Genomic DNA, 15858 nt, shown 5'->3' with positions numbered 1-15858 from the left:
GGGAATATGTGTGTGTGTGTGTGTGTGTGTGTGTGCTTACAGGAGGACATTTGCAGATGAAGCCATGCGGCGTGTTACTGGCTACAGCGCAGGTCCCTCCATTACGACAAGGCTTGCCCTTACAGCCATCGAACACCATGTCACAACGTTGACCTGAAGGGGTTCACACATAAGGAAGATTTACATTAATATGATAATAAAGAATCTGCAATGAATTGTATGCCACAATGTCTTTTTAACATAACACAGCAATCAATGCAGGTATGCTGCAAAGCCAATATTATAAAGAATAGTGTAATTACTGTACAATCTTGCTCATGAGTAACAAAAGATCACAAGAAATGATTTTAAGGGGTTTTAAATAGCTTCTAATGAAAGTTTAACTTTATTCTGAAAAAAAACAAACAACAAAATCAGAACAAACCTAAGGAATCCGTCAGCAAAAGTAAAAATGTCTAGTTTTGCCTATAAAAGTAGAAATGAACCATGTCTTTGAACAGAAGACAGTAGAGCTGATGTCCTCGGGCAGTTTACCTGTGTATCCAGTGCGACACTCGCAGCGGTAGTTGTTGGTGAGCTGGATGCAGCCGAGCGTGCCGCGCGGGTCACATGGGTTGGACAGACACTCGTTGACGTCTCCCTCACAGCGCTCCCCCACGTATCCCGCGGGGCAGATGCAGTGGTATCCTCCCACGCCATCCACACACTTGCCTTTGTTGAAGCACTTGGGCTCTTTGGTGACGGGGTCGGTGGACGGATTGCAGTCGTCAAAGTTGATTTCACAGTGCACTCCTGAGGAGACGGAGGAAGATGAGTTTTTACATTTAGTCGGGGATCTTATTTGTGATGATGTTAAAGAGGTGCTTTTATCTGTCATAATAAAACCCCCTTCCTGGAAAACACACGAGATACCAGGTGAACACTATTCCCTTTTTTGTTTTGAATACAGAATTTCTTTATGCTTCTTTATCTGCAATTTTCCTGCAAAAATATATCCCAGTGGACAAGGGAATAACATAACAAACGCAATATTTAAAGGGGTTCAATATAAACATGGAGGGTGTCATCACCTTAACACTGTGGAATCAGTTTGAACCTCATTTTGACAAGTGTAAGTCAAAAGGTTTTCTCCGTTTCAGCTTCACGTAAGACTACATTTTCTCCAGATAGACATTCAACAACCTCATATTGTAAAAGTTTAAGTACTTTCGGTATAGTATAGTATATTCGGGAACACATATTCACCAATAACTACGTGCTTACAAACATATATAAGTAGCATACTAGCCCTTTATTACTAATTATTAAGCCCGTATGAACACCTTATTCTACATCACCTTATTATACCTCTATTACGACATGAATTTAAATTTCGCCTAAATAAGGCGTTAATACGTGCTTAATATTTACTAATAAAGGGCTAGTATGCTACTTATATGCATGTTGGTATGCAGATAATTAATGGTGAATATGTGTTACCAAGTATTTTTGTTTCTAAAATTCATACACTCATACTTGTTTGTCCATTTTTTTTTCATTTATTCATTGTCTACCACTTCATCCTCCACATGAGGGTCGCGGGTCACACCCTGAACAGGTCGCCAGTCTGGCGCACAGGCAATTATTGTGGATTATCTTTTAAATTTTAATGTCAATATTTTAAAGTAATATTTTAATATTTACCTAAAGAAGCACGCTAACATTTCTTAGGATTCACCCAGATGTGTTGTGTTGTGATGTGCGAGAGAAAAATCAATGGTGTATTTGACAATCAGAGGAAGGGATGGAGATAAGATGGGAGGAGGAGTTTTCAGACATGCTCTGGGTGCTGCTAAGCCCTAATTAATGAAGCGTGGAGATGAAGGAGGAAAGGGTGGACGGGCCGGGCGGTGCAGAGGAGGGTGTGCGTGCGTGGGGTCTGCTGACCTTGGGTTCCACGGGGACAAGAGCATTTGTAGGTATTGATCAGGTCAATGCAGGTGCCCCCATTCTGGCACGGCTGGGAGAAGCACTCATTGATCTCTTCGGAGCAGTTGGTCCCAATGTAGCCTGGCATGCACTGAGAGACGGAGGGAACGAGAGAGAAGAAGGAAGAGAAAGAGGAGGAGAGAGGGAGAGGAGACAAGGAAAGTTTAATCAATGACATGAAACAAAGTGAGTTTTGTTTACCTGGCTCTTTTCTCTGTCTCCATTCTGCCAAGGCCAGCAGATTCTTTATTCCAAGGGAGATTAACATAAACAAGCTTCTATTTATAAACTTCATTAAAACTGCAGAGTTGTCTGAGCTGAAAGGACTCCTGCTGTTCAGTTAATTCAAGATCAAATCAGAGTTTTTACCAGAAAATGTCAAAACACAGTAATGTTTATTTAAAACCTGTAATATTTCTTTTTAAGAAAAGGGTTAGGAGTCCACTAGAGGGTAGATATGTAAAGTTCCACCTCCTGATATGATAACATGTTGCAGGATTTGGGCTGAACAATTTTAAATGAATGTGGGAAACAACAACGATGTCTTCTTCAGTCTGTAGAAAAAGAAAATCATTCATCTAAAATGATATTTTAACACACAATTGCGATTTCGATAAAATTCCCATTAACTGTTCAGCCCTATGCAGGATAGAGGAAACGTTTCATCTTGATTTACTGTCAGTCCCCTAAGACTGATGCATCCATTCAAGCAAGTTCTTGTGCATCAGTCCATCCTACAACTTCCTTCTGAATTCAAATCAAGGTCAAACATACTGTGAAAGGTTTGAATTCTCTGTGTGATTGTATTGTGTGGTTCATTTCTACAGCAACTGTATGCTATTTGTTACATTTGGGCCATTTTCGGGTTCATGTTTCCTTTATTACCTTGCACGTATATCCACCTAAGAAGTCGGTGCAGGTGGCTCCATTCTGACAAGGGTTGGGGGTGCATTCATCCACCTGCTCCTCACAGTAGCTTCCAGTGTATCCGACCTGGCAGTAGCAGTGGTGAACGTTTCCTGCGTCCAGACACTGACCGGAGTTCCGACACAGGTGGGCAACATCGACTCCTACATAGAGGGAATCAGGCAGAAGTTACTGTTAATGGTGCTGCTTTCACAAATTGTGTATGATAATGTGATTTAAAAAAAAACAAAAAACATCCATCTCACCTCTCTGTTTGGCTGCCACCTCACAGGAAACACGCGGGACATCACAGTATAAGCCCGTCCAGCCTGTCTCACACTCGCAGCTATAGGTGGTGCCTCTCTGCCAGCAGGTTCCCCCGTTCTTACAGGGTGACGAGTCACACCAACGGACCAAATTCTGAAAGGTGGGCAAATTTTGGGTGTTAAGAGACAAAAGTTACAAAAGTGCATTTAAATCTGCAGTGCCTAACTTTTTGTTGCTGTTGATGTAATTATTCTGCCTCTGTTTAGTGACATTATTTGTACGCTGCGTTCTTCATTGGAAACACAGCTCTGTCAAGCAATACTATCAGACTTGACAGATGCAGCGCAGCAGTGGGCAGTGCAAGAAGGGAGAGACATGTGGAGCCATGTGGCACTGCTGTTTCAAATCATCATATTCAAGAGGTAAGCAGCTCCTACAGATGAATATCACTAAAACAAAGCAACAGAAGAAAGATATAACAACACTTGTTTTGTATTTATTTATGGAAGTGCATCCAGATTTACTCCCCGTACCTGACAGTTGAGTCCCGTGTAACCATGAGGGCAGGTGCACTTGTAGGTGCCGTAGCTGTCCTGGCAGGTGCCACCGTTCAGACAGGGTTTGGAGTCACACTCGTTGATGTCGTGCTGACAGTAACTTCCAGTGAAACCAGGCGGACACCGACAGGTGAAGGTGTCGATGCCGTCCATGCAAGTGCCGCCGTTGAAGCAGGAGCTGCGTGGAAAAGCAAATGCCTTATTCCACAGCTTTTTAAAATAAAGTCAAACACTATCTGGCCAATTACTTTACAGCAATTTATCCAGTTTAGAAAAATCTTCAACAGGGTCCATTGAATACAAATGAGGGGAATTCATTTTTTTTATTATTATCATTATTATTATTATTATTATTTAAAGTATACAATCGCCTGTTTTTCATTTCCCCAGAATTAATATTTCATATTTATGTCAGGAACCAGGTCAGCTCTTTAAGATAACTAAAGGCTACATAGGTTCTCCAACACACTTGGAAGGGATGCGTGAACTGAAGAATTATCAGTTGCAACTTGAAACTTCCCAAATAAATGCACACATAAAAATGTACACATTGTACTTTTAAGGTAAAGAAACTGATTATATGCTGCTCATGGCTCATGCCTCAGTAAAGGAGACGTAGAAGTTGGCTGTTAGGGATCAATTCTTCACCAGAGGGGGCACTACTGGACAAGAAAATTCCACATACATCATCAAGAGGATGAATGTGAAGCTGTTGACCTCCACCTTCACAACAACACACCAGATGTACTTATGATATTAACATGTCACTCTTTTTCCTGTGTGCTTCCTACCTCTCGGTGCAGTCAGGAGTATTGTTTTCACAGTGGATTCCACTGAAGCCGGGTGGACAGGTGCAGGTATAGCTGTTCACACAGTCAGTGCAGTTGGCGCCGTTCTTACATGGGTTGCTCTCGCACTCGTTGATGTCCTCCTCGCACTTTGTCCCCCTGAAGCCAGGCAGGCAGGTGCACAGGACGCCATTCACCTCATCCTTGCAGAGTCCTCCGTTGCTGCAGGGGTCTGTAGGGACAGCATTCCCACTTAGCAACACTGGCTCTCCACATCTTTGCCATCCACACATCAGGGACAAAAAAAAGATTTAGAAAACTTACTGGGCTTGCAGTCGTCGATGTCAGTTTCACATATGCGTCCAGTGAAGCCCGGTTTGCAGCCACAGCGAAAACTGCCCATAGTGTTCTGACAGGTTGCTCCATTAAGACAGGGATTCTTCACACACTCTTTGATGTCCACCTCACAGGTTTGTCCTTAAAGAGAGGGAAAGCAGAAAAAAGACACACGGATTTAGATAAAATAAAAAGTATATTTTACATCAATTTTTCTGGAGATTTTTAGAATATGAAAAAGACGTGAATGGACGAGGGGAGCATGTGGCTCAGAAGGTAGAGTGGGTCATCTTCTAACCAGAAAACCAGTGCTTTGATTTAGTCTACAAGGCCAAAACCCCAAACAATGCTCCTGGTGCTGTGTGAATGGGTGCGAGTGTCATTAAGGCTCTGGTGTCCCAAGCTGACCAACATAAATTCTAACACTTGATTATGCAATTACATGTATACATGAGAGTGTATGTGTAAACTAAATGAGATTCATACTGTATAAGGCAAGTGGATGAGAGGTGGGAGGACATTTTTATTTCTTACATTCCTGCATCCAGTGAAATCCTGTACGACAAGACGTTAAATAGGTTTATATCACATCATTTTATCTATACACTTATTTTATTGTGTTTTTATTAACTTTTTAATTCCATTTTGATCAATAGAATAATTTAGAATTACCTTATTTCATGCTGTTGTTTTAATGTTGTTTTTATTTAAATTCATGTACTTTTTCTCATTTTCATTTGTATTAAGTACTGATCCTTCTTTTCCTCTGTTGTTTTGTGTATTTGCACTCTAGGGTGATCTTCAGTTTAAATTCCTTTAAGCTGAATATCACAACACCATTATTTCTTTTTTAAACCTATTTACTGCTCTATTTAATATTGTTATCAGATGACACAGTGTGTACTCTACTCTAAAAGTGTCCTTTTTTATGTTGGGGTGATGACATGAGGTAAAGTTGTTTGATTTGAATTGCAAATAGTATAAATAGTATGATCTTTCCAGAAGTGTAGCTGCTGTGAACAAACATGAACGCGGACATTAGTGTTCACCTTGCCATCCTTCAGGGCAGACACAAGAGAAGCTCTGATAGTCCTCCGACTCCTGACACACTCCTCCATATTTGCAGGGTTTGGAGCTGCAGGGAGCCATCACGGTTTCACAGTTCTCTCCTGTACAACACAAACACAAAATCACCTTATATTACAGCAAACCTTCGTTTGATTTAAATCACGAAGCTATTCTTCACTATGTCACTATGTGATATCGAGGGTGAGTCATGGACCTGGAGATAACCCAAGCTAAATAAACACAGAATCATCTTTCAGTCAGTGCTATCAGAAGATTTTAGCCAGGTTCTGTTAGTATTAGAAGCCTGCGGAGACATTTCCCTATCTGTTTCCACAACACATGGCTCGTACGGGAAGCCGGCTCCAGTTTCCGGCCATTGTGAAGCCATTTACTTTTCTGTGAGACCGGAAGCAGGCAAACAGGAAATGTGTCAAGCACCCCGTTCCCACCCCGGCACAAGCAGAGGCCTTTTATTATTCCGAGTCCTGTGGATTTTTCCAAAAAGATGACTCAAAAAATACGAGAAAAATGTGCCCTTAGCCATTCCATTATGATCTGTTTTGTCAAATAACAAATGGGACGACATAAAAATATTTTCCAGATCTGATCGGGGACGCTGAGGAGCAGAGGTTTTGGTGTCTTTAAGCCCTGAGGAAGTCTTGCTGCTGAACTTTACTCGACAGTTATTTCATCCGACACATGTCTCTGCTCCAAGTACACGGGCTGTGTGGAAAGGGAAATGCCTGAACACCAGGCCAGCACAGACACGTACTGTATCTGCTATTTCCAATAATAATAATAATAATTTTCATACCCGTGTAAGGCAGGAGACAGTTGCACTTGTAGCCAGCGACGTCGTCGATGCACGTCCCCTGGTTGAGGCAGGGGTTGGAGGCACATTCGTTGATGTTGGTCTGGCAGTTTAGTCCTGTGGTTATATATTACACACACACTTTAGTTTGAGTTGAAAGGTCAAGTGGCGTGGGGAGAGAAGTGTGGTTTGGATGTCGAAGCAAAAGACAAACACTCATCCACTTGTACTGACCGGTGAAGCCCACGCGACAGGTGCACACGTATCCGCCGGTCATATCCTTGCAGGTGCCACCATTCATACACGGGTTGGACTCACACTCGTTGTTGTTGATGCCACAGTTTTTACCGCTCCAGCCCGAATCACAGAGACAGTTGTAGCTGATGGAGGGGAAAATAATGTTGGAAACTCTCAGCGATAGAGGCAGTCTGACGGTACACAAGAGTAAAATTCTGAACGTGTTCTCCAAGTGTGGTGTAGCGGCCCACAGTTGGTTGAAACTGTGGTAAAGTCCAATTCAATTTCATTGGTTCACTAATTAAATGCATTAGTGTGCAGACCGCCTCACCCGTTGATCTTATCTTCACAGTTGCCGTGGATGCAGGGGTTGCTGAGACACTCGTTGACTTGCGAGAAGCAGGTGGTGTCATGGTAACCATCCGGACACACGCAGGTGAACCTGTTGATGCCATCGACGCAGGTGCCGCCGTTGTGGCAGGGGTTGATGGCGCACTCGTCAATGTTGATGTTACACATGGTGCCTAAAATTAAAGGAGAGGATATTGTGTGTGATCAAATGTGTTCTCTATCTATGTAAGCATTGCTATGATGACCTTTGAAACACGTGTTAAAAGGGCAAATGTTGCTCTTATTTTCAAATAAATGCACTCATACAACTGCGGACAAAGCCGCCACACAATGGAGTCTGTATCTCAGAGGAGTTAATGTATCAATTTCCAGAAACATGAAGGGCTTTAAGCTCCCTGCTTTGTCGGCCACTTGAAGCACTGACGCCATTCATCCCGGTGCCGCGCATTAAATGAAGGCCGCCCATTTAGCTTTAAAGCAGGGACTGACTTCCAAGCTTTTAAAAGCTCAACTTTCAGGAATCTTTCAGGGAATCTTTTTTCCTGCTCGAATCTCGGGTGACTGTGTGTTTCACAGAGTCTGTGTGTGTGTGGGTCGTCTCTTTGTGTGGCGAGGGCAGCTTGTGTGTCCTACCAGCAGCAGGTTGGAGGGACACGGTGGAGTTGGAAGGTGACACCAGTCGAGCCTCAGAGGAGAGCGCTCACTCGCTCGCCATCTGTCACGCTCCCCACCACGATCGCGCTCCATAATGCCAATTTCCCAAATCATGTACCTTAAATACTCATTTAGTGTATTGGTCACCTGAGACTGCCGCCATGTTAACGTAGCTTTAATGCATTACACAGTCAGATACAATGATTGACAGGTGGGAGACGACAATATCTTAAAGAGAAGCAGCCAAATAACTCTTTGTATATTGTTGACATAAAATAAAACACTTTTGTGAAACGTACAGTATTAAATAATGTGACTATAATCACATAACATTGCAATTGTTTTAAGTATAATAAAAGGTTCCTAATACAATATGACGGATTTGATGAGACTGCTCCAATATCTTAGTAAATCACACTCATTTAAGGACCGTACGCCTTTGGTGGGATTAAAGCTGCAGTCAGTGATGCCATCAGTAGAAAGGCTCTTCCTACATTTACTGTCAGAGACTGAGAGACACGTCACTGACCACATGAGATAGTAGGTCAGTGGTAGCTGTCAGAATAAAGAGCTAAGAAAGCTAAGAGAGCTAGAAATTGATGCGTTGCATAGGTTTAGATGTTTGTCGTCTTCCTAAAATTCCCAACCTTCTGCTCACTCTCTCTCTCTCCTAAAAACAGTGAAACGTTTCCATTCATTGTTACATTATCTGTTGAACTTAACCTTTGAGGGTGAAGGGTGAAGTAGCTGACGCCAATCACATGGGCAAGAGGCGGGGTTCACCCTGGATAGGTCACCAAGGCCATCAAAAGGCCAACATACAGAGACAATCAACAATTCTGTCATGCATGTCTTTGGACCGTGGGGGAGTTTACCCAGAGAAGACACACACACACACACACACACACAGTGAAACAACAAGTTCACACAGAAAGGCCCTGGTTCAACCAAGCACCTTCTTGCTTTGACGCACCAGTTCTAACCAGTGATAACTATTGTTGAAGAGTTGGTGTCATTTGTTGTGCCTTTCAGAGGTTGAGTTGAATAAAACATCTATATAACAACTAATTATGCATTTGCATAATTCATATTGAAGATGCTTACCTGTATAACCTGGTTCACAGGCACATCCATATCCATTAATCTTGTCAATGCAGGTCCCGTAGTCACAGGGGTTGCTCTTACAGTCGTCAATGTTGATTTCACAGTTGATTCCTGGAAGAAATTGTGTCTCATTGGCCTCAAATCCCAACTTTTTTTAAAAAGAGAAGTTTTCTGTTAGTGTGTGTGTGTGTGTGTGTGTGGTGTTTTACCTGTGGTTCCCTTGGGGCAGCTGCAAATGTAAGTGTTCTCTTGGTCCTGGCAGGTGCCGCCGTTCCTGCACGGCTGGCTCAGACACTCGTTGATGTTGGTTTCACACAGCCGCCCGGTGTACCCGGGTCTGCAGTTACAGCTGAACGAGGCCAACCCGTCAATGCAGGTGCCGTAATGGCAGGGGTTAGAGGAACACTCGTTGATGTCAATCTCGCAGTGTCTCCCTGTGTAGCCTGGCAACAGCGAGGGTTAACTTTGGTCATGTCGTCTTGATATGTGACATATTTTACATATTTTAAAATCACACTCTATGACCTTGTAAACTTTCCTGTAAAAAGTCATATTTATTTAATTGTATTCGTGTTTTTTAGCTTTTGTTAAGACTCTTTGTACCTTCCGTGCACTCGCAGGTATACTTGTTGGGCCCGTCTGTGCATTTGGCGCCATTCTTGCACGGCGTGCTGGCACACTCATCGATGTCTATCTGGCAGTGGTTCCCGGTGAAGCCTGGAAAAACAACAAGAGGGGTTTTATTGTGGGGGCATACGCATGTGTGTGAACGTGCACGTGTACGTGTGTGTGTGTGTACAGACATCGCTAGTGTGTTCTCACCATTTCAAACCGTCCCGCTCATAATCCCGAGCCAATTCTATAAGCGCTTGCAGCGAATCAGAAATCTGCATGTTAATTAACGCGAGCAAAATACTATACGCTTTTTCTTTTCCCTCTCTCTTCTTTTCAGCACAAATCCAAAGAGGAGGAGGCTGAGTGGGGGCGCCAGCTTGTTGAAAGCAGGAGGAGTGGGGAGGGGGAGGAGCAAAAAAGAAACGAGGACAGAATAAAAGTTGCAAGGCCTTCTGACCAAGAGGTGAGAGACAAAGAAAGGCCTGTGCGCACAACGCCTCATCTGAGCCAAGCCGCGCCTGTTGCCTCTTTTGTCCTCCAAAACTTTTCCATCACAATGTGCATTCTCCTGTCTTGCTTTCACCCTTACTCCACCAACCCCCACCGCCCCGACACCCCCCCCCCCCCGTCCAATCTCTGCCCACCTTTACAAAGCACTAGCTTGACCTTTTCCCCCTCCGCTATTCAAACTCCTTGTCATTCAAAAATTAACCAACAGGCTTTTTCCTTTTCTGCACATCTGAGATATTTTCCTCTTTTAATCTCCCCTCTGTCTAAAGATGGTACAGTCCAAGGGCAAGCAGGATGTTGTGTGATGAAGTGATAAAATTCCCAGTTCCCCTCCTCACCGCAGAAAGATACAGGTGGTTTAGGCTGAAAAGATAAAACCCAGCTCCGGCTAATTCAGCAAGGAAGTATTTGAGCGGTTTAGTTGATTTTTTTCGCAGTGGACTTTGCCAGAAGCACTCTGGATAAGCAAAAAGCATGGCAATAATAATACATTTGTTATGGAACTGATTTCATAATGCCAGCCCTTTTATTGTTATTATATAATCCAATTAGTCAATTCCACAAGAATGCATTTCCAAATCTGGCTTAAAGCTGTAGTATGAAGTATTCATTCCTTCCATTGTTTACCACGTACGTAATCCTCCACATGAGGGTCGCGGGGCAACCTATCCCAGCTGACATAGGGAGAAAGGTAAGGTACTCCCTCAACAGGTAGCCAGTCCATTCTCACATTTGCACATTTGCACCTAAGGCCAATTCAGAGAGGCAGTGCATGTTTTTAGACTGGGAGGAAAACAAAGCACCTGAAGAAAACCCATGAACACATGGGGAGAACATGCCAACTCCACACAGGTCGGACCAGGTCGCGAGTCTGGTTCTTTTTGCTTGAAGGCAACAGTGCTGCCACAGTATAAAAGATGGCAACAACCAAAAAATAGATGATTGTGTTGGACTCTCTTTTTTTTTTCTGCCATACAGAGAGAGAGAGTGAAGTTAATGGTCAACATACAGAGTTAGTGCCTACTTTTAAATATCTAGGATTTCTAATTGATGACCACTTGTCTTTTACGGAGCACATTCAGTATGTTGTTAAAAAACTAAAGCTCTTACTAGGATTTTATTATAGACACATCTCTTGCTTTTATTTTTATGCAAAAGAGAAACTGGTGGGATATACTGTATATATATATATACATATATGTGTGTGTGTATGTGTATGTACTATGTATCTATATGTATATAAGAAACTGTAGAAGATCACATTTTAGCTTTAGAAACTATTGCTCCTGCAATTTTCAAATTGCAGGAGGCTTTATTGCAATTTCGATATAATTTCGATTAATTGTTCATCCCTACTCATCACCTCAGTCACATTGCACCTATTGTGCATCTATAAAGCCATTTCTTTTTTACTTCTCTTAACTTTTAATCCCAAACTCCACTCAGTGGACATTTTGCAATTGGCTGTTCTAAAATGTTCGGTGTCCCCACAGTTTAGTCACAGTGCACCTGAATGCAATTCTCCACTTTAATCTCTTAACCCAGATGCACACATATGCATATAAAACACAACAGAAATGTACACATGCACCGGGACACTGACACACACACATACATAATGCACCTCAGAGGGTGGAAAAGGAGGGATTTTATTCCTGGACTGTAGGAATCAGACATTTCAAAGGCTCTCAGTGGGGTTTCCATGGCTATTCCATGTACAGAAATGAAAAGAGGGGACCCTCGCCTCAAGCCTGGCTCACAACTGGGACAAATTTACATCTCAAGTCGAGCGGTTAAAACCCCTCCCCCTTCTTTAGCCCCCCCCTCCCACTTTAGCATAACGGTCTGTGCGTCTCAACCTCCAAACCCCCCCCCCCCCCCCCCCACACACACACACACACACCCACACACACACACACCCCTTAAAACCACTTTCACTGCTACCACTTTGTGCTGCTTCCTCACATAACCCCCTCTCCATGTCACACGGAGTTTTCATAGGTGTTAAGCTCTTGTGTTTACTCTTGTACCCCCTCTCGTTTCATTCTAAAGCTTCCTCATTGGGATGTCCTTCTTTCTTTTCTTTTCTTTCTTTCCATTTTTTTGCTCCTTCCTCTCTTTCTCTCTCAACAGGAGGAATCTTGCCTCTCTCCACCCGGGCCGCCTTTGATCCACCCGACTCAGAGCTTCACTATTTTCCTCCCAGAAAAGAAAGAACAGGAAAAAAAAAATAAAAAATCACTTCCACGTCAACGATCCCACTGAAAGAATGCAAAAAAAAGAAGAACCTTTCTTTCTTTCTTTTCTTTTCTTCCTTTTCTCTCTGACCAAGATTCAATAGTTGCATTCCTCCCACCCTGAACAACACATCAATACCTCTTGTCCAAACACTGTAACTCCAATGGCATCTCCAAAAACAAAAAAGCTGCAGCAAAACAACTACCTCCCCTCAAAAACACTAACCAATGACCTCACTGGCCACAACAACACACAAAGCATTATTTTATGAAGCCTTGCAGTGGCTCTGGCAGCTGGTATTACCTCTCCTTTTTTCCCCAGTCACATTCACAAGAGCCACAAGTTTCTGCTCACTCATCAGACTTTTGTAAGAGGGATAACAAACTTGTACAAAAAGTTCAAACTTCCTCAAGCCTTTCCCTATAGATTGTTTTTTTTCTTCCTTCTCTACCTCGACTGCTGGTTTCGTTGCTACCCGGGCCTGAGTAAGCCTGCCTCAGGGCTGGGATTAGTGCCTGTCCAGAGAGGTGTGTGTGTGTGTGTGCGTGCACGTGTGTGTGTGTGTTAGAGAGAGCGCGCCCTCTTCCCATCCTCTCTCCTCTGCAGCAGCACGGCAGCCTCACCTGTGGGGCACTGGCAGAGGAAGAAGTTGATCTTGTCGATACATTTGCCGCTGTTGACGCAGGGGCTGTTGGCGCACTCGTCCGTATCGATCTGGCAGAACTCCCCCTCGTAGCCTGGCCAATTAGCAAGGGAGGACACGGAGAGAGAAGGATGGGTTAGACAGAGATTCACAGCGAGAGGCACGTTCACACTGTTGTAATGCGATGCTCTACTGGATGGAAATCATACACAATGGCGTCATAAATAGGAGAATGGCTGTGTATAACAAATATTTTCTTTATTAAATGACAATGAGTTCAAAAGTTTACGGTATTTGTCATTAAATGACTTATTTAGTCTGATCAACTGTGCAAAATATAAAAGATCATTTTAGATGTTGATACTGAACAGCTGAATCTTGAAAAACAGAGAAGGAAGAACTATAGATATGTTTGATAAGTTTGTTTAAAAGAAATGACTAACTAAATAAGTTTAATAGTTTAGCTCTATATATCAGCGAAAACACTACACAAATTTAGGTTTAACAACAATATTCAATTGTAACGTTTCTGACAGATATTGGTGTGACTCATAACATAACATGTATCTTAAATATCAGCCTTGAGCATTTTCTAGTTATACTGTTTCAAATTAAAACTGAACAAGAGGATGTAAACATGAAAGGCCTTATTTGATTTTTGGAGTATATTCCCCAAAAGATAATTTCCAGGTGAGGTGAAAACAGATGGATTCAACCCTCACCTGAGCTGAAAAGGCTGCTTTTGGCTTTATGTGATGTGACTTGTTTGAAAGCTCACTTTGAGCTCATCTTTGAGTTTTAGTGACATCAGTATAATAATCCTATCATATCCAGCAAAGTTACAAGAAGGCATCACACTCTCGATAGTATACAGCAACGTGTGTCCTAGATTCAAATATAATACAATTAAGATGTAAAACCATCTTATGAGACTGTAAAGGTCTATTTCCCTGGGTAAACAGAGACACATAAACGACCCTCAAACACGAGTGACTCACCTGGCATGCAGATGCAGCGAAAGCCTCCTATCTGGTCCAGGCACGTGGCCTCGTTCATACACGGGTTGGAAATGCACTCGTTGATGTCCATTTCACATCGTGGCCCCACATAACCCTGCTGGCACTTACACTGGAAGGAACCTTTGGTGTTGATACACTTGCCTGCATGCTCACATGGGTTGGAACCTGGTTAACACAAATGAGTATTTGACTTTAAACTGTCTATGAGACAAACACAGGGCAATGAGATGTTGTTTGAGTGTTGTTTGATGCAGCCAAAACCAAAGTGATCTCTTATAGGCTACAACCATACAATGTCTGCTGAGCTCTGTATCAGAAGAACAGGGTTCCTCCATTTTTCAATTATTTTTAAGCTTTTTTCAAAAGCATTTCAAGAGAACACCTTATGGCTCTGGTAAATAACGTATTTATATGAATACACATTATTTAACTTTTTAGCAATTACAGATCACACAACAAGACCCTAAAACAATGCCACAGACTTTTCAAATAAAACAGAGCAGCAGCTTTTTCAAACGTGTGTATCCACAGAGAAGAATTTATGCATCTTTGGACAAAAGCTGAGTAGTGTGGATGCAGTCTCACTGCAAATGTGCGTATAATTAGGGCCTTGAAACTGCGCCTAGTAACAGAAAAGAAAGTGCTTGTGTTTTGACCTGTGTTACAAATGCATGAGCAGTGACTGAGACTTTGTCATGGACTCATCGGTGCAGCCAAAATCTTTCTTAAGTCAGTGAGATTTGCAGGCTGAAACCAGGCAACAGTTTGAGTCTTACCCAGTGCACACTCGTCAACATCTTGATCACAGGAAGCACCAATGTATCCGGAGGGGCAGGTGCAAAAGTGGTTTCCATTGACAGGGTTGGTGTCACAGTTGGAGCCCTTTTGACACGGGTTACTGATGCAGGCGTCGTCCAGTTGGCACAGCAGACCTGGTAAAGAAGACATTGACATCAAACTGAAGGTTTCCTGTTTAATGTTGCGTTCATGTTTCAATGACAGTTTCACTTTCATAGACTAGACAAGACCCTGGACAGTTAGCCTGACTAACGGCAGACTGCATCTTAGTCTCGTCATGGCAGCCCATGTCCACGCAGAAGGTGAATGGGACGAAGATCAAAATGCCTCTGTACGCAATTGGATAGACCCACAACCAATCAGACCAATGACCCGCATGACGTATACTGTATAAAGTGACGAAAAATGTGCTTGTTGTAGTTTTCTAGGAGCCATGGCTATCTAGTTATGGCATATAAAGACTTTTTGTCAAGCCTGGCTGATGTCAGACCCCATCTCACCCGGACTAAGCAACAGCCAAATCGAAAGATGCCTGTGCTTCAGTGGCTGCCATGTTGGATGTATACAAAAGCTGCTAGGAATGGCTTCTATAGGAATGTATAATATTTGCAGGCATTTTATAAGCAGTATATATATATATATAAATACTGTATATCTCACAAACATAAGACAACAAAATGTGTCCATGATCGGACTAACACAGCATTAACAGCCCATGGCCAAGTGGAAAGGGAACTTGACTTGTAACCGGAGGAGGTTCAAATCCCCACCTGGCCAAAAAGGGCTGGGGTACCCCTGAGCAAAGTACCCAACCCCCAATGTTCCCCGGGCGTTTCTCAGTGTGGTAGTCCACTGCTCCTAATTCTAGGATGGGTCAAATGCAGAGGAATACTTTCCCTAAGGGGGATTAATAAAACAAAATGTTTGACTTATCTTACGTCCAAAAGGTAAAATGGTAAAATGTCTGTCTTGATTACTACTCAAAGAG

General features: G+C 42.8%; 1 protein-coding gene across 2 annotated transcripts in view; it reads right to left on the bottom strand.

Annotated features, from left to right (window-relative positions):
* The window catches only part of notch1b (notch receptor 1b), a 44785-nt gene that overhangs the window by 10999 nt on the left and 17928 nt on the right, over nt 1-15858 (bottom strand). For both annotated transcript variants that reach the window (XM_058636435.1, XM_058636436.1), the window contains exons 7-24: nt 14849-15004; nt 14052-14237; nt 13034-13147; nt 9651-9764; nt 9257-9490; nt 9048-9158; nt 7270-7462; nt 6936-7081; nt 6705-6818; nt 5872-5991; nt 4811-4963; nt 4490-4718; nt 3675-3876; nt 3141-3294; nt 2854-3038; nt 1927-2059; nt 535-792; nt 41-153 (exon numbers count right to left, since the gene is read on the bottom strand). In XM_058636435.1, coding sequence (XP_058492418.1) covers nt 41-153; nt 535-792; nt 1927-2059; nt 2854-3038; nt 3141-3294; nt 3675-3876; nt 4490-4718; nt 4811-4963; nt 5872-5991; nt 6705-6818; nt 6936-7081; nt 7270-7462; nt 9048-9158; nt 9257-9490; nt 9651-9764; nt 13034-13147; nt 14052-14237; nt 14849-15004 — 2915 coding nt within the window. The remainder of the gene's footprint in view (nt 1-40; nt 154-534; nt 793-1926; nt 2060-2853; nt 3039-3140; nt 3295-3674; nt 3877-4489; nt 4719-4810; nt 4964-5871; nt 5992-6704; nt 6819-6935; nt 7082-7269; nt 7463-9047; nt 9159-9256; nt 9491-9650; nt 9765-13033; nt 13148-14051; nt 14238-14848; nt 15005-15858) is intronic.

The sequence above is a fragment of the Solea solea genome, chromosome 8, assembly GCF_958295425.1.
Source record: "Solea solea chromosome 8, fSolSol10.1, whole genome shotgun sequence".
Lineage (NCBI taxonomy): Eukaryota > Metazoa > Chordata > Actinopteri > Pleuronectiformes > Soleidae > Solea > Solea solea.
This window is presented reverse-complemented; position numbering and strand designations above follow the sequence as displayed.